This window comes from Falco naumanni, chromosome 1, assembly GCF_017639655.2.
Source record: "Falco naumanni isolate bFalNau1 chromosome 1, bFalNau1.pat, whole genome shotgun sequence".
Lineage (NCBI taxonomy): Eukaryota > Metazoa > Chordata > Aves > Falconiformes > Falconidae > Falco > Falco naumanni.
In genome coordinates, this window is record NC_054054.1 from 89,545,179 (window position 1) to 89,569,145 (window position 23,967).

General features: G+C 42.7%; 2 protein-coding genes across 7 annotated transcripts in view; one reads left to right on the top strand and one right to left on the bottom strand.

The window, feature by feature from the left end:
• Window positions 1-580, bottom strand: part of SFI1 (SFI1 centrin binding protein) — a 32,122-nt gene extending 31,542 nt beyond the window's left edge. For both annotated transcript variants that reach the window (XM_040604753.1, XM_040604768.1), the window contains exon 1: window positions 478-580. The gene's annotated coding sequence lies outside the window, so the exon portion shown is untranslated. The remainder of the gene's footprint in view (window positions 1-477) is intronic.
• A 77-nt stretch (window positions 581-657) lies between these two features.
• On the top strand, window positions 658-22,967 carry EIF4ENIF1 (eukaryotic translation initiation factor 4E nuclear import factor 1). Of its 5 annotated transcripts, none has more exons than XM_040604806.1 (19): window positions 658-934; window positions 1,308-1,431; window positions 4,712-4,785; window positions 5,580-5,707; window positions 6,272-6,567; window positions 7,226-7,427; window positions 8,693-8,868; window positions 11,484-11,619; window positions 11,965-12,144; window positions 14,243-14,472; window positions 15,597-15,668; window positions 16,042-16,225; window positions 16,726-16,805; window positions 17,187-17,326; window positions 17,494-17,578; window positions 18,630-18,762; window positions 19,803-20,147; window positions 20,379-20,543; window positions 21,077-22,967. In XM_040604806.1, the coding sequence occupies exons 2-19, from the start codon at window positions 1,336-1,338 to the stop codon at window positions 21,301-21,303; spliced, it is 2,949 nt and encodes a 982-aa protein (XP_040460740.1). In that variant the 5' UTR covers window positions 658-934; window positions 1,308-1,335; the 3' UTR covers window positions 21,304-22,967. The 5 variants fall into 5 exon arrangements, with proteins under 5 accessions (XP_040460740.1, XP_040460757.1, XP_040460777.1 ...); XM_040604823.1 differs by having other exon boundaries at window positions 19,866-20,147; XM_040604843.1 differs by having other exon boundaries at window positions 20,085-20,147.
• The last annotated feature ends 1,000 nt before the right edge of the window (window positions 22,968-23,967 follow it).

Below are 23,967 nucleotides of genomic sequence, written 5' to 3' on the forward strand. Positions count from 1 at the left end.
CCCGCCAACTTCCATTTTGACACCAGACTGATAAACGGGCGTTTCAAATCACACCAGCCCGAGGGGCCAGCCTGCGAGGGGCACCGGCGCCTCACGCTGGGTGCCCGCTGGCACCTCAGCACGGCTGGCGGCAGCGGAGGCCCCGCCGGACCCCCCGCCGCGGGGCCAGGCCGCACAGGCGGCGACACCCGGGACTCCCCTCAGCCGGGGAACGGCACCAGGCGGCAGGAGCCCGGCGGGCGCCCTAAGGGCGCTGTCAGCCGCCCGCCATCACCGCCAGGCCCGGCCTGAATCGCTGAGGGGGCCGCGCTCGCCCCGCCGCTTGCCCGCCCTTCTCCCCGCCCGGCCCCGCCGCCCCCCGGTGCCCCGCCGCCGGCACATGGCGCGCACCGCGTCCCGGCGGCCGCCTCCCCCGCAGGGCTGCCCGCCCAGAGTGCCTGCGGGGCCCTCGGGGCACCCCGGCTTGCCCTCACCCACCGCGGCGCTCGCAGCGTGAGGCGACGGTCCGGCGGGCCCGCCCGCCACCGGGGACACACGGCCCGGGGAGGGGGGGAGCGCGGCCCCGGCGCCGCTCCCGGTCAGGCGCCGCGCGGGGGAGCCCCGGTGCGCGCGCCCGCCGCCGCGCCTGCGCGCGGGCCATTAAATGGGTGCGGGTGGGCAGCGGAAGGCCCCGGTTACGGCGGCTGAGGAGAGACAGAGTCGGGCGAATAGGGAGCGGGCGCGCGAGCCAGCGCGGAGGGGGCCGGAGCTAGGCGGGCGGGGGACGGCCCGGCCCGGGGCGCGTGTGGCGCGGAGGCGGCGAGCGCGGCGCCGGGTGCCGCCGGTGAAGCGAGCGAGCAGGAGCGAAGCAGAGCCGGTGGCCGACAGCAGGAAACGCCGCGGGCGGCGGTGAGGCCTTCAGCGGAACGCCGCGGGGAGACCCGCCGCCGGCGCGGTGAGTACGAATGGTGGGGCCGCCAGGGCAGGTGAGGATCCGCTGAGTCACCTGCCCCGCCGCCCCCCTGCCCCGCGGCCCCGGCGCGCCGGGAGCGAGGCCTCGGCCGGGCCGCGCCGCCGCCACGCGAGGGCAGCCCGGGGCCGCTGGGGGTCCCGGCGCCTCCCGGTCCCTCTCCCGGCCGCGGCTGCCGAAGGACCTTCGTGGGGCTGGAGCCGCCTCCGAGGAGCGGGGCCGGGCTCCGGGGGCTGCGGCTGGGGTACCTGCGGCGGGGGGGCTGTGCTGCCGGGGCCGGGCCGCCGCGGCGGGGGGAAGCGCGCACCTGCGGGAGGGGGCGTCCCGGGATCTGACGGCTTGGGTTTGCTTGAACTAGGTGCGTGGTCAGGGGCTTGGAAGGAGCCATGGATAAAAGAGGAGCTGTGACAGAGGCGGAGAACGGTGATGCTTTCCTGGAGCTGAACAGAATTGCCACGAAGTACCCGCACCGCTACACAAAGGTTGGCCTGCTCCCCTTTTCCTCTTTCCCACAAAGTATTCGCGGAGTTGGGGGTCCCGGAGGCCAGGCGGAGGTGGGGGCTCCCGCGGGAGAGAAGCCGTGAGGCAGAGCTGGGAAGGCTTTGCCTGGATTAGGATTTGCACAGTGGGATAAAACCAGCAGCTTGTTCAACACCATGTGGCTCTGCAGCCCCATCCTTGATATACTTTTGATTCCCACCATCTTACTTTAACACGGGAGCACCTTACAGCATGCGTCGGAGAGGTTATGGTAGGTGCTGAAGTATGCTGTTCTACCAGCTTTCTCAAGTACTTGCGCTTTGGAGTTTTAGTTCTGTTTCTAGCAGTGGTCCTTTAAGTTGACCAAAACATTGCCTTACAGTAGATGCTAATTCCTTGGAACGTAAAGCACACCAGGTCTTTGAGGTGTTTACAGAAAAGCTTTTTGGCATCTTAAAAGTGCTTCTGTGTGGCTGCCGGAAGCCTAAGCACTTACTACTCCAACTGATGCTTAGTGTTAAAACTTTTAACGCAGGTGCTTTTGTTTAGCTGTGATACCTAAATATGTGCATGAGTGGAAGAACACCAACTAAATAACTTGCAAATAAAGATTCTTTCGGTGCTAAGTGAGTTTGATAACACTGTGGGGTTTAAGGTTCAAATTTTATTTGGGGTTTTGGTAGTGCTGCTGAAATGTGCTTTTAGAGAGCCGTTAATGATGGCTGATTGTCCCATTGCTGGAAGCTGTGGGAGCAGGTGGTCATTGTTTTGTGAAAATCTATTAAGATACTTTGCAACAAATGGCCTGAAGTATGGAACAGGGTGAGACAGTGTACTGTTGCTGGCTGTGTTATCTTACTTGAGGAATTTCTGAACTGTTAGCTTCCTAGTAGACTTTTTTTAAGAAAAAAAATATTTGTGTGGCTCTGTTCTGTTGAGATAGGGCTAGACATCAACAATAAACCAAGTACTTTCAGAATTGGCAAAACTTGCATGGGAGTATTTTGGCTTTATAATACTCTAAGTCCTTGGAAAATACCTGCACTTAACCTTCTAAAAGGCAAAGTGTGATATTGTTCAGACCTTGTTATTCAGTTAACTACAAAGCGAAGGAGAGGAGCTGTCTTTAAACTTCTGCTGGAAAAGCAGTATTTATACTCGTTTGGTCTTGCTTGACTCCTCTCAAGAGTAATAACTGAATGTAGCTTCGAATTCTACCTACTTTTTGGGGCAGTATTCGGGTTGTGCTGACGGTAGCCGTACACTGGAACTGATGCATTTGTAGCTTCAGTGTTGTGAATTCAGTACCTATAGCTTCTGATCAGGATGAAGTTGCAGAACTAATGCTAGAAGGCACCTAGTCTTGTCTCCTTACTGGTTTCAAAGGAGTCTAAAGTCAAGAAACATGAGAAATTAATCTGTGTTAAAATATCTTGCATCGTATGTTGCGGGTTTTTTACAAGTAGCATCTGAAATACAGCTGGCTTAAGGTGCTTGTATAATCAGTGTTGTAAGGAATTTTCTCATGATCCAGTTTCCTATTAATTAGGGATGGGAGGAATGCTGTTTCAGGACATGTGCTGCTGATTTGGAAAGGGGACTGATTTCCTTTAACAGTTTCTATTCATTTACTACCAGTAGGAAAGCAGTTCTCATACTATGAGTCCTTACAAACTGTTTGAGTAAAACTGTTTAATAACAGCTGAACACACTTGTCCCCCACACACTTAAAGTACGAGTGTGTGAATTAAAACAAAAAACAATCAAAACCATGCTCTGGAAGTGTCAGTGTTAATCTTCTCTATTATGAGAGTGTTATATAGTCCCAAGCTGTGTCTTTTCTAGTTCTGTAGAAGCTGTTGCTCCAGGGGTACACAGCTACTGAGCAAAAGCCAAGAAACAATTCGAATTTTCCTCACTTCAATGGCAGAATTGCAATAGGATGTAACTGAGGGTCTGTGGACTCCCTCTCGTGGCCAGCAAAACAGTCCATTTCAAGTCTGGTGATGGACAGTGCTGTTAATACTTGTAATATCTGCATCAGGCTATGATAGTATTACAGCGCTAATGTTGCTCATAGATCAAAGTTTATTTTGGGAAGCTGTGGGCAGAGAGGCCAGGCTTCCTCCCTTTAACGGAACTCTTTTTGCTGAAGGCTAGTACAGGGTGGTGTTTGCAAATACATGTGTGTGTTTGTACATGTTAAGGTTTTGTCCAGCTACCAAGCTGCCATCTGGAAACTTCCAAGTATCAAGCTTGTGTGGCTAATTAAACTATTTTATTCACATGGGGATAATGATGTGAAAGCTCTAGAGGATGTTGTATTCTTGTGGAAAAGGTAAAGAGACTTCCTTCTTCAGTTTGGCCGATGTATGGCATCTGCTGTCGGGATTTCTTTATCCTTCCAGCTGCCACTGATTTCTGCACAGCTCTGAATGAATTCAGTACAGTTGGGAGTGAGGTGGATGGAAGAAAGGTAGTCCAGGGAGAAGTCTAGAGTAAGCCTTATTAGAAATGTGCATCGTGGCTGCAGCCAAGTTAATGATGATTCAACACAGTGATGATCACACCATTGATAATGGTTTTTAGATGTAGGAAACTGCAGTGTGACTAGATTGATTATTAGTCTGCATCAAATGACTAACTGCTCAGGGCTGTGCAATAGTAAACTAAGGACTGTATTTGAATGCTAATAGAAAGTGGGAAGACTGAAGTAATAACTCAGCATTAATTTGGTGTTGGGTAGAGTAGATAATTGGGTAACGTACATTGAGATATCTTGGGTGGTGGTCAGAAATAGCAAGCTTGTTTGGGGTTTCCAGGTCTACATTAGTAACTGGTATTGTGGTATTGGTTTTTTTAACCTACTGAATCTTATACAGCATTAAACATACTGATTTTGATTGCATCCTGAGAACTTGCTAGCTCCACTATCAATGATGCCTATCTTGCTTATAAGCTGAACTGTCCAGGGAAGTGAATAGGTAAACATGTATGATGTGAACAGCTTTTGAAGTGTTAATGAGGACTGAACCTGACTTAGTAAGGCTTAGTGCTGCAAAGAAGTGTTTGCTTAGTGGCCACTGGTAGAAGAACTGAAAAATAAACTTGCTGTCTAATGGCAAGTCTTCACTACAGTATTTCACAGGAAATGAAACAACATATTGGTAAACTTCGGTTGTCAAATTAAAACAGAGTTGAACAGGCAGTCTGGAATAGATATTTTGAGTCACTTGAATCTTGTCTGGGTAAGAGCTGGAACTAACTTCCTGCTTTTTCTAGGAGGAACTGCTGGATATTAAAGAGCGTCCCTACTCTAAGCGAAGACCTTCTTGTCTTTCTGAAAAATATGACAGGTATTTTCTGTATTATTAAAAAACTATATACATTGTTTCAAAATAGAAGTTAAAATTTTAAAAAAATCTGTAGCGAAGAAGTGACTTGTTTTGATGAAGGACATACGTGCTCCAGAGTTTAGTGTATGACAGTGTTTTCGGAAGTAGTAATCTACTAGGAGAGGCTTAACGCTCTAGCTAATAATGTTGTGCTCTGACCAAAGATTATAATGTGAGATCCAGCAGAAAGATGACTTCACACAAGAAAATCTTACAGACTTGCAGGAAAAACTACAAAGAGTATAGATGGCTGTATAGCGCAGACTGACTAGGTCATGTTGCAACAAGCTGACTCGCTTGATGGATTACTCTCCCGTGTTGACAGTGTACTGCATTTAAAAATGAAGGGGAGAGTGTTCTTGGCTTGTGTTTGGAAGTTTGCTGAACAGCAGAATCTTTACTTGTACAGTAAATGAATCTGAGTAGTAAAGTGGTAAAATTTTCGGAATGCTTTGGAACAGCAGCATGTGCTCTTATTTTTCAGTGTACCAGGCAAACTTCCAGTAACTAGTGGGACATGTCCATACGTTGTCCCTTTTGTAATCTTGATGCTGGGTATTGTACTTCCTTAGTATTGCCGAAGGGATCCAGAATGCCATGTATGAGATGATAAAGGCAAAGATTTAGAAGTTGGGTATGGAAGATGTTTTGCTTGTAGTTCAATAAATAATTCATAGTACTGCTACTGAAAACCTAGAACTTCCTGACTAGCAACCTGTACAAGTAGCAAACAATTCTGCAAATTTTTTTTGTAGTGATGGTGTCTGGGATCCAGAGAAGTGGCATGCATCTTTATATCCGACTTCAGGAAGAACTTCACCAGTGGAAAGCTTTAAAAAAGATTTGGATTTGGATCGGACTTCCCTTATGCGTAGGATAGTAGGTAAGTGTGTTTTTATAGCACAAGACTCAAAACTGAGCCTAGGCTGTTGGCAAAACCTTCACTTGGAGATGACAGAAATGAGACTAAACAAAGTCTTTTTGAAAATTGTTTGACTGCATAGAATTAAGTGTCAAGGAAGTCTTGGCTGCTCCAACTATAGTTTATGGTATTCTGGGTTATCTAAGAACAAACATAGCTAGCAGTCAGTTGTTATATCCCACTATTCTTGCCATTTGATAGTGAATACATATGTAATAATGCAAGTGCAGGAGACAATTTCACTACAATTAAAGACTGAGTTACTTAGAAGGTCTATAGTGGGAAAGCAGGTACTTCCTGCATGGGAGACCACAATGATTTCTCAATATCCAGCTGTAAATTTAATTTTTTTCCCTCTGTACTTCCTATGGTCTCAGATAAGTTTTTGCCAAAATAAATTGAGTTTTTTCCTTCAAAAAGCTGTGGGATAGCAGCAAGGCTATGGAACAGAAGGCTATTATACAGTTAACTTTCATTTATTAAGACATTAAATTCAGTGCTTTTCATGTGGTCTTTGACTTGTAGATCCAAGAGAGCGAGTAAAAGAAGATGACTTGGATGTAATCTTAAGTCCACAAAGGCGAAGCTTTGGAGGTGGCTGTCATGTAACTGCAGCGATTAGCTCACGTCAAGCAGGGAGCCCCTTAGAAAAGGAGAATGATGGTGTCCGTGTTATTGGTGGCCGTAGGATTGGCAGTGGAAGAATTATCTCTTCTCGTAACTTTGATAAAGACCACCGAGGTGGTGAAAAAGAATTACGTGATTCTAGAGATGCAAGAGACCGAGATCGTGAGAGGGACTACAAAGATAAACGCTTCAGGGTTTGTTCTTTCTTTTCCTGATTGAATATTAAATCAGAAGTTTGGGACGCTGCACTAAAAGCAACGGGGGCAAGTTCACTGCATACAGTAGTTAAGTGTTCCATGCAAGTGGGCAATTGCTTCTTAAAAGCACCTTTATGGTGTAAAGGGTGAGCACCTCATGCTTCAAAAACTTAGTTTTCAATCCTTTGGACAGCTCAAATGGCACGCATCTAATACTGTGCATCTCTCAAACCTTACCTGTGGTAGGCTTCATAGCAAGATACTCAAAAGTGTTATAGATCATTTTTAGTTATTGACCAAGCAGTTGTCAGCAAGCATTGTCTTTAACCTCAGCCGATGGAAGTTTTCCATTCTTTCAGGCTTTTTTTTTTAATTTTTGGGTTTTTTTTTAAAAAAAGAGGAGCCACTAGCCTGCCACTTGGGATACAACACTGATTTTATACAGGCTCTTGCAGACCAATAGCCTTCAGTGTAATGAAGCAGAAATTTAACTGTGAAGCCTAAAATTTAAAGGCTTGCTGAGCATGCAGAGTGTGTATGTAAACCTTAAAAAAAAAGAAAAAAAATGTGAAGAGGTGGTCATTTGCTTTGGTGGTCAGGGAGGTATCTTAAGAAAGAGCAGTTTACGGTTAATGCTTTTAATATCCCACTTCAGAGAGAATTTGGTGACAGCAAACGTGTCTTTGGGGAGCGAAGGAGGAATGACTCTTACACTGAAGAGGAACCCGAGTGGTTCTCTGCTGGTCCTACAAGTCAGTCTGAAACCATTGAGCTCACAGGTTTTGATGATAAAATTTTGGAGGAGGATCACAAAGGGAGAAAACGTACAAGACGACGCACAGCCTCACTAAAAGAAGGTAATGGCACATCTGAGAAAAGCTTTGCCTGTCTGCTATGATGGTGTATTGCTGCATAGAGTGGTGACTGTTACAGATCTAGGCAAGTGTAAAGAATAATGCAGTTTACTAGCCTTTATTTTAAGCTTGCATAGCTTTTGGTCATCCTGAAGCACAAGATATAAGGCCTGTAACTGATTTTTCAGACTGCATATACCTTTAATAAAATACTGCCTTTTTTCCAAAAGGAAGGCAGGGCTGAGAGGCTGCGGGGGGAAAAATCCCTTGTATGGATATTGACTGATCTCAGGAGTTTGTAGGCCATTAAAAGGGTCTTGTCCATTTCTGTATCCTGCTGGGTGCTAAAGGCTTGTTTAAACTAAGCTGATGCTCTGAGGTACTTGAAATAATTTTCTTTGTAATAATACCAACATTAGGAACACAGTTAGACATTCAGCTGCCAGTAATACAGCTTTAAGCTGAATTTGGAGACTGTCTAAATTTGTCTGCAGTCATTGGACTTCAAGTTTACAATTATTATTACCACTGCAAAAGCTGCGGTATAAACTTCTCTGAGGCAGTAGAGATGACTTCTAAATGCTAGAAATTCTGCAGGTGGACAATGTAAACCTGAAGAATTCAGGTTTAATTGTGTACTCACCAAAGTAAAATGTAGTAAAACTTCAAGCATACCAAGTTTGTAGTCACATCACAGGGTTGGTTTTTTTGTAGCACTCATGCAAGCTTGAAGAGTCTTCAAAATGATATGTGCTTTGCTCCTGCTGTGGGAGTAGGAGTGGGTTTTGTCATATGTTGACAATATAAAGAACTCATGTAAAGTACCAGCTTCCAAAGAGTCTGCTCTCTGGGGCACCTAGGAAGAAAGCAGGAGCTGCCAAAGGATTCTTAATGGAAAAACAGCAGCAGCTGTTAACTGTAACAGCTGTATCTGCTTGGTGTGATGTAACATCTGATATGTTCTGTGTGCTTTCTGGGTTGATCAAGATGCGTTTTTTTATGCAGGATTCAAATGGCAATTCTTACTTTCTTGAAGCAGACAGTCTTAATTACAACTAGAAGCTCTGTGCCAGGAGTTACAGTGGGTGCTAATTTCTCCTGTAGTAGACTGCAACCAGCACAAGATAATTGAAGAAATACCACATAGGTGGCTAGGTAACTGGTCCTGTGCTTCTGATTCCTAGGCGAATGCATTGACATTTAGGCACTGTTCCCACAGGAAATAGTGAAGTTCAGCGATTTGGCAATAACTTGGCCTTCTTTTTAAGGGGTAGAATGCAATGGTGGAGTGGCAGAAGAGGATGAAGTGCAAACTGTCCTTGCCAGTGAAACTCCAACAGATCAAGAAGTTCCTAGGGAAGCAGTTTTACAAGAACCAGCTCCAGGAGAGTTTGACTTCAATGAGTTCTTTAACTTGGATAAAAGTGTTCCAGGCCTGGCTTCGGTGAGGTTTTTGGTATTTTTTTTTTGTTTGTCTCTTTAAAGACTGGCTGTTTTCATGAGAAGCATTTGGTTGCTGCTGTGTTCAGTGAAAACTAAAGCTTCTTGCTTTGTGAAAGTAGCTTTATGCTGTGTGTCAGTCTGAATTTGCAGAGGTTTAGCTTTGGAGTATTAAGATGTTACTTCTAAAGTGCTATATACCTGGGACTGGCTCTATCCCCAAAGAAAGTGTTTGAGGCAAGTCAGCTGATGATTCTTGCTTTCTTTTGATCGTTACTTGAAGGCTTAAAAACCAGCATCCTGGATAGATCTTCTTTGGAAGCATTACAGATAAGATCAGAGAATATTAACTGTACAAATTTAGTATAGCTGGAAACAACCTTTTGTATCTAAGTTTGGGAATCACAGCAAATAGATGTTTTGTGCAAACTTCCTGGAAGGCAGTAAGCTTGGAGACAGATGCCTGATGAATACTGGCTCTGAGAGATAGTTGCATCATTATCAATACCAGTAATGTGGTTGAAAGCTTCTATGTCCGAGAAGGTTTGAATCTTTATTAGTTAAACTTCTGTATAGTGGTTAATTTTGTTGTTTAGGACTACTGCTGCTGAGTTGGAAGAACAAACATAGACTGCTAACGTAGTCAAAAGCATGTTTGAACAGTGTTGTTGATGTGACTAGTAGATACTCTGTGTAACCCAAGTCAGATGTGGGATGCTGCGGATACCTAGGAGCTAGTAACATGACTATGAAGAAAGACTGACGCTTACACCGCAAGTCTCTTCCAATAGTGGATTTTTACCTCCAGCCATGATTTGATGGGGATTCTGGTACTTCGGTTGGTACCGCGCAGTTCTTGAACCTCTGGTCTCTAGAGGTATAGGGAATGGCTGGCACTCCCTGATTTTTCAGTCTGAAAGCTGTAACTGCACCTTAGTGTGCTCTTTCACCACAGGAAGGGGTAAGGTGGTCCAGCAAGTACTGACTAAGTATGGGCCTAACTCATAAACTGATGATGTTTCTATTCTGACCTCTCCTACACTGGTCAGGAGTAGCTAGTAGCTTTTCTTCCTATTCTAGATGGTGTAACTGAGTAGATGGAATTTGAATAAAAGGGCTTAGTGTTGTCAAGACATACATGCGTTTAAAAAATGTTTATTCTGACAGCAAAGAAACAGACCTAATATGGTTTAGAAATATTAAGGTTTACAAAAAATAAATCCTGACCTAGTCTTTAATGTGGAAAAGCTGCTCATGTTAAAAAAGGCTCATCGTACAGTGGCAGTAATTTGACAAGTACGTAGTGGAGAGTTTGTTTTCCCTGTAGAAGATAGAAATGATCAAGTCTTGACTTCACAATCTGATTTTCAGCATTTCTGCAAAACGGTGACTCCTTTCAGAAGCAGGGAACTCTCAAGTCACAAAATATCTGCTGATGAAACTTTAGTAGGCAAATGTTGTAACTTGTCAAAAATGAGTTTCAGACTAGTCAAATGTATCAAAATATTAATTCTTTTTATTGGTGACATGTCTGTGACAAGTGTTCATAGTAGATATGTACATTTCCTGACATAGCAGTCTTAATTGTTCTAACATGTTAGATTTAAAAATCAAAGCCAAATAGATCAACACTATGGGATTTTTTTGCTATTGTAAATAGTATTGAGTGCCCCTTGTTTCATAGAAAACAGCTTCTCTGGCATAAAGAAGCTGTTTTTACTTTTGTCTAAAAGTAAATGTGATGCATGGTGAAACTGCATCTGTGCCTATTGAGTGGGCTTTTAACTGGATGCTATCTTGCAAGATGGGAAAAGCTTTAGTTTGGCTTAAATTTTATAATGTGCTGTTTGCTAATCATTACAAATATTAAAAAGCCTTAAACAGTTGCTGTAATCTGTAGTGACTGACAGACGAATGCTATGAAGTACTGCTCAGTGAACTCTGTTCTGCCTGGAGGCAGGAGGCACTAGCTGCCAGTGCTTTGCTGATGGTGCAGGCTCTGGCTTGAAGAATGCTGCCTTCCTCTTATTCCCAGGATGGTTCAGCATGTGAAGTGGAAGCCTTAGCTGCTGGCCTTCTCCCCCAGCCCTTGTGGGTTGCTTGGAGGTCAGGGGATAGTCTTTGCACTGTCTTCGGCCAGTGCTGGAACTGAACTGAATCACCACTGCAGACAATCCAGTGTATCAGAGTACTCCTTCTGTACAGTGATAGGGACCAGCCCTGAGCCATCTGTCAGAATTACTAGTTGTTATAGTTTGTTTTAATTCTTGTGGCATAAAAATGGCATTAAAATTAAAAGAAAAAAATGCCTTTTTATCTTTGGCACATCCGCTTTAAAAGATGCGGTTAATGGTTTTTGGATGCTTTGATTATGCTGTTTCAGGTAGTTTTACTCTGAACAAATATTTGGTATAAAAGATGTATGATGGGTTATGCTAACTGACTCTACAAATGCTGCCGTATTGGAAGGAAAAAAAAGCAGTTCAAAGTCTTGAAACTCTGGGAGCAGCATCTAGTTGTCTGTAGCAGGAGAATCTTGGTTGCACAGTACAGCTTCTCAACAGTACAGCTGATCTTGCTTCTGTTAAGGTTATTTTTCTTTTTTTCCCCCTAACCTAGATGATAGAGGATGTGCTGGGGGAAGGTTCAGTTTCTGCCAGCAGGTTCAGCAGGTGGTTTTCTAATCCTAGTCGTTCTGGAAGTCCGTCAAGCAGCTTGAGATCTACACCACATGAGGAGCTGGAGAGGCTAGCAGGTAAGACTATAGGACAATGCAGGGCGAGGTAGCGTCCTTCCATATTTCTTCCTACTCATTCAATAAGAACATGGCAGATAAAGCTTTATCCTAGGATAGTGAATTCTCCCACAGTTTAAGCGCTTGACATTCTTTAGGAAGCTCTTAGAGGAAGCAGCTGTTAAGTTCTTTTTGTTTTGTAAATGTTCTTGTCATGCTTTCTGATGACTTTCCAGCTGATCTTGGGCAAGGGGTGTGAGGCATAACTTTTCAGTGACATATTGAAGTTGGTTACCAGTGTATGTTCATCTTGAGACATTGGATGGGTAAACTGATGTCGTAGTGCTCCTGGTTTTACTGTTTCAGGTCTAGAGCAAGCCATTCTCTCCCCTGGCCAGAACTCTGGAAACTACTTTGCTCCCATTCCATTGGAAGACCACTCTGAAAACAAAGTGGACATCCTAGAAATGCTACAGAAAGCCAAAGTGGACTTAAAACCTCTTCTCTCAAGTCTTTCAGCCAACAAGGAAAAGCTTAGAGAGAGCAGTAAGTGCCTCTTCAGATATTGTCAAGTTCTGGTGATGCAGTATCTCAAGGCAAGAGGCTTGGTATTCTAGAAACTTCAACTGCCAAGTCCAGGAGTAGGAAGTATTATAGGTTTACTTAAACTACTGAAAACAGATCTCAGTTGTGTCAGTAGCATCACTGATTCTTTTCATCCTAATCACAGGATGACATCAGGACTCTATCAGACAGCTTTACTGGCCAGTAATCATAAGTTAAGATGATGCAAGTCTTGATCTGAGTTTTAGCTTTGTCTGTGGAATTCACATAAGTTTTTCATACTGGAGACTGGTAATGTCAGTTCTGAAACTGTGGCATTTAAACTGTGGCTTTAACAAAAACTTAGTGTAAGTCATTCTTGAAGCGTCTGTAATGGATCACATTGATCCATGAAGTATCAGTACCTAAAAAGATGAACAGTGGCTTGAGGATGTCAGTTGTTTTCAAGTGCGTACTGTAAACTTGAACTTCTCAAGACTGTTGCTAGCACTTGAGGAGGCACAGTGGTCTCTGCTTGCTGTTCAGCGCATTAATTAGATAACTAACATAAAGCTACAACATAGCATAGCTAAGACAAATCTGTTCCTAACTTGGCTAGAATCGTGGGACTCCAGGGAAGTTAGTCTGTTAGAATTCACTTTTGCTAGCATCAGCTGTTCTAAAGAGTTCAGGGCTGACTTTAAACTTGATGTTCAAGGGCACCTCCAAGTTAGGGATCTGCATGTTCGGGCCCACAGCATGCATGAAGGGTACAAAATGCATGTGGTCTTTGAAATCTCAAGGTCTAATTCCAAATTGGTTTCTCCTTGGCAAGCAGCATGTATTGCCATTTAAACTGGACTGAACAAAAAGTAATGCTACTCTGATTTCTGTGAAATGGCTAGGAAGGAAAGCATCCAAGCACTGCAAATATTCTTAAGCATCCAGTCTGGGAGCAGGGAGTGTCAGCTAACATATGAAGAACTTCCTTAATTTGACTTAAATAGAACTAGAAGTCTTCTGTGTTGTGCTTCGTCTGATGCTCCTACTAAAAGCTTTTAAAATGTTGATCCTCATAAACAAAGGATGAAGGAATGAAAAATTGTGGGGAAGCTTCCATTCACTCAAAAGTGCCTGCTGTGGGTTCTGTTTTCCTGTAAAATGCTGTACAGTTCTTCAGGTGTTGTGGAGTTTTCAGACCAGTTCCTCTCCACCAACATTGTATTTTTTTCTCATGTTCCATACTGCATGCCTACGTCATTGTTTCTTTTCTCCATCTTCTTGCCCAGATTTCCAGTAAATCTTACTTCTTTGGGCCAACATCTGTTACAGCAACACATGGCATGCTCCTGTCTCTTCTTCCTTTTCTCTTAAGGTGTCATATTTTGTGATGTGTGTTAGCTGGTCCATAAAGCATGTTTAGCCTTGATGTCAGGCACCAGTAGGTATTCATGTACACCCATGCAGGAGAAAAGTACTGCTCAATAACACTTGTACCTTATTCTGGTTATGCCATTGAAATCTTTCTATAGTGGCTTTAATTTCTGAGCAAAAAAAATCTACTTCAAACTTCATGCACACCAAGCTAAGTGTGTAACTGAGTCTCAGAAGTATCTAAATTTTCCAGGTATGTATTCTCTCTACTTATGATGGCGTCAAACAATTTGACATTGCTTACACTGTGGCTGTAAGACCATCTGGTCTCCTGGAGTAAAACATAAATTAAACTTTCCCAAATGAAAAAGAACAAACTCAGTTGTCAGGTGAATAGTCTCTACTAAAAGCAAGTGAAGTTGTAAAACATAGTTAACAACATGTCTTGTGAGATAAATGACAGCTAGTAGGAACTTCAGTTGAAACCTGAACAGGTTCTTGTGGAGTCTTACATGCCTCTAGTTGCACATGGCAATAATCTGAATTTGGATATCAGAGTATCAGTCTAAACACAGGTCAGATGTGGTTTGACAGCTAGTATGAATATCAGAAGACAAGTTTTTGGCTGTTCCTCGTTCTCAAACAACTTGTATTTGACACCTGCACAAGAATTGAGCTCAATTGTAAACAGAAAGCTATGGTTTACCAGTATTTCTCTATTTCTCAGCACATTCAGGAGTTGTACTTTCAGTGGAGGAAGTTGAAGCTGGGCTGAAAGGCCTGAAAGTGGATCAGGAGGGAAAAATTGCTACTCCATTTATGGCCGAGCAAATGGAGGAAGCATTGAATGTCACTGGCTCCAGACAGATCAAGAAAGATGGAGATATGACTGCATTTAACAAACTAGTCAGCAGTATGAAGGCAAGTGGGACTCTACCTTCACAGCCCAAAGTCAATGTAAGTAGCAGACACCCAGCTTTTCTGAACTGTGCTAAGACATGAGCTATGAACTGAAATGTCTGATAACATGTGAGCCATGACTGGATACAGCAGCATATTAAATATGGGCTTAAATTTAGAATGTGGTTGCCTGCAGGGTTAAGTACAGGAGGTGCTTTGGCCATTTTTCCATAGCTGAAGTAATTAAAAATGGGGCTTTTTCAGTTCAGAGTTAAGAGTTGACTTCATTTAACAGACAGCCTCAGTCTACTCTTTGTGGAAGACTCATTAGTGTTAGTTAAATGGTTGCCTTAGTGCTGCTATTAAAAGGCAGCTCTGTTAAAATGCTTGTAGTACAGGTACAGCTAACACCTGAAGCTCAGATGTCTTGCTTCACTTATTTTTGTTTTAATAGGGGTATGTCAGTGCACAATCTAATATTTTATGCTTGGGTTTAAAAATTATTTATACTAAGATAAAACTGGATGCTTGTTAGCTGAAAGATTAATATTAGAAGATGATACTAAGCTTTAGAGTGACATTTCATTCTGCTGCTAACTGCCTAAAGAGCATGCTTGACCCAGGAGCTATCAATAACTACTTTTGGCACCATAAGCATCTGTTTTTTCCTGCTGAACTATGCCCAAGGACTTCTAGCCTCATCCCAGTTCACTAAAAGATAGTGAAGAATGTAAATTTGCCCTGTGAAAAATCTGCAGACTGATTTCATGCCTTAAGTTGAGGCTTTCATTTCTATCTTTCCCTTTACGCTGACAGGCAATTTTGATGCCTAGAAGAATATCTTAAATAATTTCTCTAATACATGAACGCTTCTCAGTTTGTGCATAGTTTGAGTTGACTGCTTGGCACAATGTTTCATCTCAGTTTTACGCAATTATGTAAATTCATGTATCTTACTCAGACTTGAATAAGGCACGTAGCTAGATGGCATACAGTTAGCTCAAGATCTGGTGAGCCAGCTCAGCCCTTAGCTTTACTGGAGTTTTATTGGGCTGATGCATAACATATGCTTCTAACAGAGCAGGTGAAATGACTTCTGTCACTGAGACAAATGTGGATTGTCTCTAAGGAGTTTGATGCTGCTTGTATCTACATCTAACTTAGTGTTCTCATTTTCTTAGCAGAGCCTTGAGAGCCACTTAATGTCACCTCCAGAGATACCAGGCCAGCCTCTGTCAAAGAATATTCTGCAGGTATTTCTTAGTGGGGGTAGGAAATACTTAAAAGCATATCCCCAGTGGGAAAACACAAATTATCTTAAAATAAGACACTTAAGGCAGTTATTGGATTAGTAGTCAGATGCAACTCTATGGAGAAGAAAGAACTAGTAACTAGTTCAGCTTGCTTAGAAATTTCTTGTCATGCTATTTCCCATGCTTACAACTTGAAAATGAAAAATCTGGTTAAGTGCCTAATTCTAAGGGCAGTTCAGAATTGCAGTATCTAGTTGCACAAGTCTTCCTTGTCTCTAACTTGCTATAAATAGCATAGCCTATAGTGTAGTAAAATGAGCTAGTTTGTATAAATAGACTGTATGCTGAACATTCTTTCATTGCTTATTCTTAGGAACTTCTTGGTCCACCCATTACCAGACCTGCTTCATCAAATGTCTTAAGTGGCCTGATAGGTGGTTTGGAACCTACAGCCTCTCTACTGACGCAGAGAGCACCTTCTCCCCCTATTCCACCAGTGTTTCCAACTCGAGCTGCTTCTGCGGATTATCTACGCCACAGAATATCTTCACCCATTGGTGAGACTGGTTGCAAAACAGTGGGTTTTTTCCTGTTTTATTACTTGAGTTTGCTTTAAAGAATGCTTTGCAGGACAATAAAAACTTCCTGGCACTTGGTGGGCAACTAGGTCAGCGTCTGCTTCTTGAGTGAAAGATGCATTTGAATTTAATAGTCTGTAATGTTAAATTAATATCCAAAAAATGTAAATGTCTGATGGATGAACTAGACTTTGCAGTAAATTCTGGTGTGGAGTAATGTGCTCAGCTACTGCACAGTAAGCTAATTTTCAGGGACTACTTGGCCATTTGTATTGCAAAGCACTGCCAGTAGCTTCCTGGTAGTTTTCCAGCCTGTTGTCAAGGAAGAGATCTAGCTCTGTGTAGACTTTAGAGACGAGCTGAGAGTCTTCACAAGAATCCTTAATTCATGTGGAATTGTTTAACTTGGGGTGGTACAGTGTGTATATATTGAAAGAAACTGTTAGTCCTTTTAAATACAACTGTTGAATGTTCTTTAGGTTTTGGACAAGGTTCTCAGCAATTGCTTGGTGACCCATTTCCAGGTGTAAGGAAGCCCATGAGTCCAGTTGCTGCACAGGTTAGATTAAATACTTTTTGCTTAATGTGTATTCATCTCTTCTTATATTCTGTGCTCTAGAACTAACTTGTGGAAACATACTTAGCTGTTGTATTCAGATGTTTGTGCTTAAGTTTACTCTGAGTTTGAGGATGCAAAGTCTAATTTAGTACAGTTGCAAAATGTCATTGCAGTTGGATGCATCTTAGTACCTCAAGTACAAGACTTCTTGAGACTTCTGTTGCCTGTCAGTAAAAATGATGGCTGTTGGTGGGCAGCTTACTTTGAAGACATTAGTAGCTATAGCAGTAAACGTTCAGTATCTTTAAAAAAAAAAAAAAAACACAACCAAAATGCAACCTCTGACTTGTGTGGGGTTTTTTTATACAACTCTTACTTCAGATGAGTCCCTTGGAAATACAGCAAGCTACACTAGAGGGACTGGCATTACCACATGACTTGGCCATACAGGCAGCAAACTTCTATCAGCATGGCTTTGGTAAACCACAAATGGACAAAAGCAGAGATGGCTACAGAAACAGGTGAGTATCTGACTGCAAAATTGAAGGGGTACACTGTCAACTGACTTTTTCAATGTGCTGTTTCACTAGATACTAGTCACTCAGACTTGTATTGGTCTTGGCAATCCTGTCTTTCAGTCTATGCTGAGAGCAGAGCTGCTTCTTACTAACTTCCTATCTGTTAACAGGCAGCAGCGAGTGACTAAATCGCCTGTGCCAGGACACAGAGGGAATGCATCTTCTCCAGCCCCTATAGCATCCATTACTAGCATGGTCAGTACCTAATGTGTAATGAATGTAGGAAAAGCTGTAAAAGTGTGTGCTGTAACTAGATTATAGCAATTGTAGTTGATGGGAGAAAGGGAGGCTGTAGAGGAGTTGATCATGTTCACGTTATATCGGTGGCCACGTGATACGAGAACAAATTAGGCTTCACACTTAACTGAACGTCTTCACTTTGGAAAAGTCTTTCTGACCACTAGCTTATCTAAAACTGAAGAAGCACCATTAATATTATCTTGATCTGGTCTTCTGAAACCAGTGGAAGATAACTATGAAAACTCAGGTCCTCATACTTTGGTACTTAAGTTTTCAGAAGACAAGTGCTGAAAGCCATTAGCCATTTGAGAGAACAGATTTTCTGGTATGAAGTGACTGGTTGTAGGCTGAAATATTACTGAGGAGCTTCAGGGTCACTTGAAAACAAAACCTCCAAGCCAAGCTGTTGCCTCACTGCCCTCACTGAGTTGCTTTGATCTAAATTTTCTAGTTAATTCAGTCCAGTACTTGCCTGCAGCCCAGGACTAATGTGGATCATCAGCTGCTATATCAAACAAGTACTTTTGCTTGTATACCAGTTAAGTGGCTTCCACAGATGCTATGTAACTTCGAGGGGGGGTGGGAGTACAAATGAGGCAATAGTCTTTTGCAGGTCAAGCAGCCCTGAGTTTGTACAGAACTGCCTTATCTGTATTAACTTCTGTTGAGCTGTTGTTCTGAACCAATAGCAAAGAGGAAAGAGCTGTAACTTAAAATACAGCTCACCTATTTTGTTTCAAACCTGTTAAAGTACATCTAACTTTGAGAACATCTGCTGGTTTTAATAAAGGTATTGGACTTCTGCAAAAGCTAAAGAGAAATGCTTAAACTATAGAATAAAGCTATGAAATTAGGTGAATTAAGGTCATGGGCACGCAGTGGGCTGATTCAGAAGAGCTTTAAATGAAAAGGATGTGCTGGAATTGGTGTCCACCCACAGCTAAGATAGTGTGGCCTAGATCATGAGCACTGAGTAAAGTGTTGCTTCTTACTATGTTCTATATAGCTGTCTCCTTCTTTTACACCTACCTCGGTGATTCGCAAGATGTATGAGAGTAAGGAGAAGAGCAAAGAGGAGCCAGTTTCTGGGAAAATGAAAGTCAGTGATGGTAAAGATGAAAATCAGAGGCCAAATGAAGGTATTGTAATGGCTTTAAAATAACACACACACAAGACATTTGGAATAGAATCAAAGAGCTTCCAGCACATAATACACCCAGGCTAACTTTAGACATTCCCAATTTGTGGAGATGAGGAGGGCGTAGAAATGAGCCTGTAAGGAGAGGAAGCTTATCCTCTCCATAGCTTTAACCCTTCCAAGTGCAGTCTTCCAGCAGTGTTGGGTTTAAATCCCTTTTTTCCTTATCTGTCAGTGAGCAATAGTGACACTGAGAGGCCTGAACTAAAACTGTTCTTTGCAACTGGTCTTGATGAACAAGCATATTAACAGTAACGCTTCCATACCTCTCCACACCAGTAACTGAATACAAGCAACTTATAGCCCTCTTGAGACATCTGAACTGAACAATCAAAGCTGAGACCAATTAAACTCTTAAATGTAGCAGGTCAAGGAAGCATTTTGTCACCCTAACTGGTATAAGTGGCTGTTAAAAGGAAATGCTTAATACAAACTGCCTGACCCAGTAAGACTAACATGCCTAATTGTGGTGACACTGTACTTGAGTATGGGTAATTGCAGAGGTGGCTTGCAGTTTGTACTATACAGTTGATTCTCCTTTTTCCTTTTAGCACTTACAGCTATTACTGTTACCTCAACTGGTAGCAGATGATTCCAAGATATTTTAGGCTTTGTCTAACTGATTTTAAATGGTCTGTGGAAATAGTTTCTTGAAGTGCTTTAGTGTTCCAAATTTTGCTAAGCAGATGTCAGATAAAGGCTGCTGGTAAGCCCCAGACACATCTAAACTGGGGGGGGGGAACCCAAAAACAAAACCCCCACTTCAGGCTAGACTTCTGGCACAACTCCAAATTATATCCTTATTACTGTTTTGAAATAATTTGGTCAAAAGCATCCAGGAAAGATAGACGCTTACTGTTAAAAATATATGACCAAAGTTCAGCAAGTCCTGGAATCTAGCTATCAAATCCAGCCATTAGCTGTAATGTTCATGAGGTGTAATCTCTAGTTGTGGACTATAATAGTTGTATTCAATTCTAGCTAAAGATAACCTACTGTCTAGTTCTGTGGAGAATGCAGATCAAGAAACTTTGCCCACCTTAGGTACCAAACTACCTGCACTGCAACGCTCTGCATGTTCCACAACTCTTACCCAAGCAAATCGTTGCACCAAAGAGCAAGACTACAGGCCTAAATCAGCTGGTAGAAAGACTCCTACAATGGCCTCCCCAGTACCAGGAGGCCCTTTTCTTCGTCCTGTTCATCAAGTACCCCTTGTTCCCCATGTACCAATTGTACGACCTGCTCATCAACTGCATCCAGGATTGGTCCAGAGAATGCTGGCACAGGGGGTTCATCCGCAACATCTTCCTCTGCTGCAAGCAGGTAATCCATACTTTTTTTTTTCCCTTGAAGTTGATGCATGTTCTCTGTAAGACTGACTTTGTGTTAGGAACAGCATGAACTGATAGTCATTACTAGTAACACTTTACTACACTAACACTTACCTTTGAAACCAGGCAATGAACTCAACCCATCTAAATGTACAAATGCTTGTTTTTCTTGTAAGTTCCTTATGCTTATCAATTAAGAAGCTTCCTCATTCTTATCCAACAGGTATGCTTCCTCCTGGAGTGGACCTGTCCCACTTGCAAGGAATATCTGCTCCCATCCTTGGCCAACCTTTTTATCCACTACCAACAGCAAGCCATCACATCTTAAATCCACGCTCTGGGACACCTTTGCAGCTAGCGATGATGCAACAGCAACTACAGCGATCAGGTAGGCTAAAACATAACAGGAGAGTGAGTTTTAGAACACTGACTGGCCTGCTCCAGGTACTATACTTGTTGGGCTGTTTCAGTATACTGTGCTAACAGGAAGCTACTTTGTGTGGGTATCTAAATTAACAAGAATATCAGAGCAGTTTTGGCCACTGCAGGCTCTTACGCCAGAAGAAAGTCTAAGCGAAGCATTTGGTTTAAAGATAATGTTGCTATTGAGAGATCTGCCTTTTGCAGTATGCATGCAGTCTGTCTTTCCTTGCTGGGTGAGAGGCCACACACTATCTCAAATAAAATGTTATTTGATGCTGGCCTTCCAGTTAAAACCTGAATGATGCTATGTCCAGAACTGGCAGTGTGAGGCAGTTTATGGGAGTGCTAATGAGAATAAACATGTGGGGCCTGGATTTTCCAGGGCTAACGGAATGAAAAGCGTAAAAGCCACATTCAGCTTGCATGCTTTCAGGTGATTGTTCTAGGGCAGATATCAATGTTCGGTGAATGTATTACTCCACCCTTTACGCTTCACAGGCACTGGAGCACAGGGATCACCCACTGGTGTGCAAACAACCCCTCAAAATGTGCTGCCTCGGACTGGATTATCTCATGGGCACACACAGCTTGACCATCGCCCCAGCCAGAGAAGTGGCTCCCCCATTGGCCTTGCAAAATGGTTTGGTTCAGATGTCCTGCAGCAGCCTCTCCCTTCCATGCCATCCAAAGTCATCAGTGTAGATGAACTGGAATACCGGCAGTGAATGGTGACCACTGGGTGGAACACCTATGATTCTTTAGACTGGATAAAAATGTCCGTAGTCAGGACTTCACCTCTGTTTGGGTTTTTTGGGGCTTTATTTTTCAGCACTCTGTGCAACACTTCTTTTTGAGAGACTAAAGCACATGGCACCTGTCCTGGTCTCATGTCTGCATCAAGACTAAAGGATCCATTATGGCTTGAGTAGTGAAGCCTGAAGAAATTTAGATGCAAGACAAAGCCAGTTTAATCCTGGAAGTGTCTATTTTTTTTGGTTTTTTGTAAGATATGTGAATGAAGTGCTGATATTCTCTAGTGTAGAGGTAGCAGCTAAGGAATCCTCCCGCAGAAAACTAAAATGTATAGACCCTTGTGTACAGACTTGTGTATAAACAATCTTTTGTATATATACACATAGAATAGCCTTTTTGAATCTATACAGCTGTACATAAAGAGTAGCTGGTTAACAGTTGAGCTTTAGTTGTGCCTATGGTTTGGATCTTTCTCCATTGTACGTGTGGGACTTTCTTTAAGATTAAAGTTGCATATCCTAAGTGTGAGTGAACAGGATAAAGTTGCTTTGCCTTTTCTTGCTGCTCATCTCCTCTAGGTTTCCCTCTCACATTCTTTGGTCATGTACTGTGCACTCAGCGTAGCTAAAGTTTCAAAGTAAGAAGCCCACATCCTGCTGTCTGTGTAACAAAGGTCTGAGTGTTTGTATGACTCTTGCCACCAAATAAGAGAATTGTTTAGTCTTCAAACAGCCTTGAGGATGGGACCTGATACAGTAATGACAAAGCCAGATCTTCAGTCTGCCATAAGCAAAGAGACTGTAGGTACCTACTGGTCTTGCTCTTTCAAGAGGGCTGGTGCTGGTCCTTGTTTAGCTGCAGTATCTTCCTTGTTTTAATCTTTCAAACCAGTTACTAAAGGTTATCAAAATGGAGCCTTTGAATCCTCACCCTTCAACTCCTCAGTCATAGCTGTGGTATGTTCTGTACTGCCTTCAGTTCTGTTTGTCAGAGGGAGTCCCAAGAGCTGTCCTCAATCGAGTGTGCATCTACTGATGCAATTACTGTGAAACTTGACTTTGGAGTCTTGTTCTGTGGCTTGAAAGGAGGAGGATGGGGTAGTTTTGTGATCTTACTGTGTATATTTGGTTTTAAAATACTATGTTCCTTTTTAAGCCTGTCTCACGTTCCTGAACAGTTAAATGTTCTCTTCCGTCCTCTTACTGCATGGTTCCTCACTTCACTTTTTTCACTTGTGTTGAGTCTAGTACTGCTGTCATGTCTTCTATCTAGCTTAGGCCATTGTGCTCTTTTTTTAAAGGTGAAGGCAAAACCAGAATTCTCACAAACTTGTTCTTAGGTCCCCCTGAATGCAAAACCAGCAGCAGAAAAAAAAAAAATCTCTTGCCTGTATTGTAACAATTGCCAGCATGCTGTGGTGGGGTTTTTTCAGTCCAGCAGAGACAATGTTGTACAGAAATAGCAAGCTGAAATCTCCCATGTGGAATCTGTTGGGGGTCACCCATACTTCTAGTGGGTTCCTAAAACAATCTGTGTAAAACATGCAATCACCAGCTTGTCCTTGTAAGATTGTTTTCATACTTTTTTAACTTGACACTTTCCCAGTAACATTCTGTAAATAAAGTTGATTCTACCAGCTGTCTGTATTGACTACTCTTGAACTAAACTACACTATCAGTATATTGATTAATTTTCAGCATTGTTTTTGTGTGAGTTCAAACCATGGTTTGAGCTGAATCTGCTGAAAGTTTTGGCGTTAGCGTTGTCCATCTGGGGGAGCACAGTCTGCCTTGAAGGTAACTGGCCCTGTTGAAGACATAATGGAACTGCTCCATTTATGTTTTTGTACAGCCAAGTGTGAAGAAGGAGACTCCAGTGTACCCAGAACTTCTAAAACTAACCAGTCCTATGAATAAGCTTCACTGTTTATAGCTCCTACTTCTCCCCTTCCAATTCAGGCTGATAACCCCAGCACGTGTGCAGGAGTTCAGTTCACTGAAATATATGCAGAAATATATGTCTAAGCTTAGAAAAAAATTATGGGAAATGTGCAGAGTATAATCAAGGGTTAAATGTTTTCTTACTGGGTTTAGTGAGTGATCACTGTTGCAAGGATGTAGTGCTTGAATGGGTGTCCATCACAGTACTTTTTCTCTGGGTAGTAACAGGAGGGAGCATTTTTTGAAACATCTAAGAAAATGCCCCTACTTACTTTTTTGTAGTAGACTTTAAGTGCTAGGGGCTAACACCATTGGTAAGTTCTTTGTTCATGTTAGGGCTCTAGCTTTATTTCCATTAAAAAGCAAAAGAACCACTGCTTTTAAAGCAGCCTCCTCTTATGCAACTTCTCTAAAATAAGTAGGCAACTCTTTTAAAGAAACTTAAAAGCTTCCAGTCATTAATGCAGTGAAACACAAGCATCTAGCTAGCTTCCACTAGTATAAACAACTGAAAAAGTGACTGCTTGTGAACAGAATCTACCCTCTTTTCCACAACTGCAGGACTATTAATAGCCTTGAAGTACTCTAAACAAGAACATTTCAGATTAAGGCAGACAAAGTGAGAACTCTATGCCCTCTAGCACTGTTTCACAAGACAGAGTTATCCAGCCTCTGCTGTCTAGGTTTTGTTTTAAT

What these genes read in the sequence shown, in the direction of transcription:
- EIF4ENIF1 (XM_040604806.1), top strand. Translation starts at nt 1,336, where the DNA reads ATGGATAAAAGAGGAGCTGTGACAGAGGCGGAGAACGGTGATGCTTTC. An exon ending in GGAGCTGGAGAGGCTAGCAG is followed by an intron (nt 11,620 to 11,964) that starts GTAAGACTATAG and finishes TTACTGTTTCAG; the next exon opens with GTCTAGAGCAAGCCATTCTC. An exon ending in TCTTCCTCTGCTGCAAGCAG is followed by an intron (nt 20,148 to 20,378) that starts GTAATCCATACT and finishes CTTATCCAACAG; the next exon opens with GTATGCTTCCTCCTGGAGTG.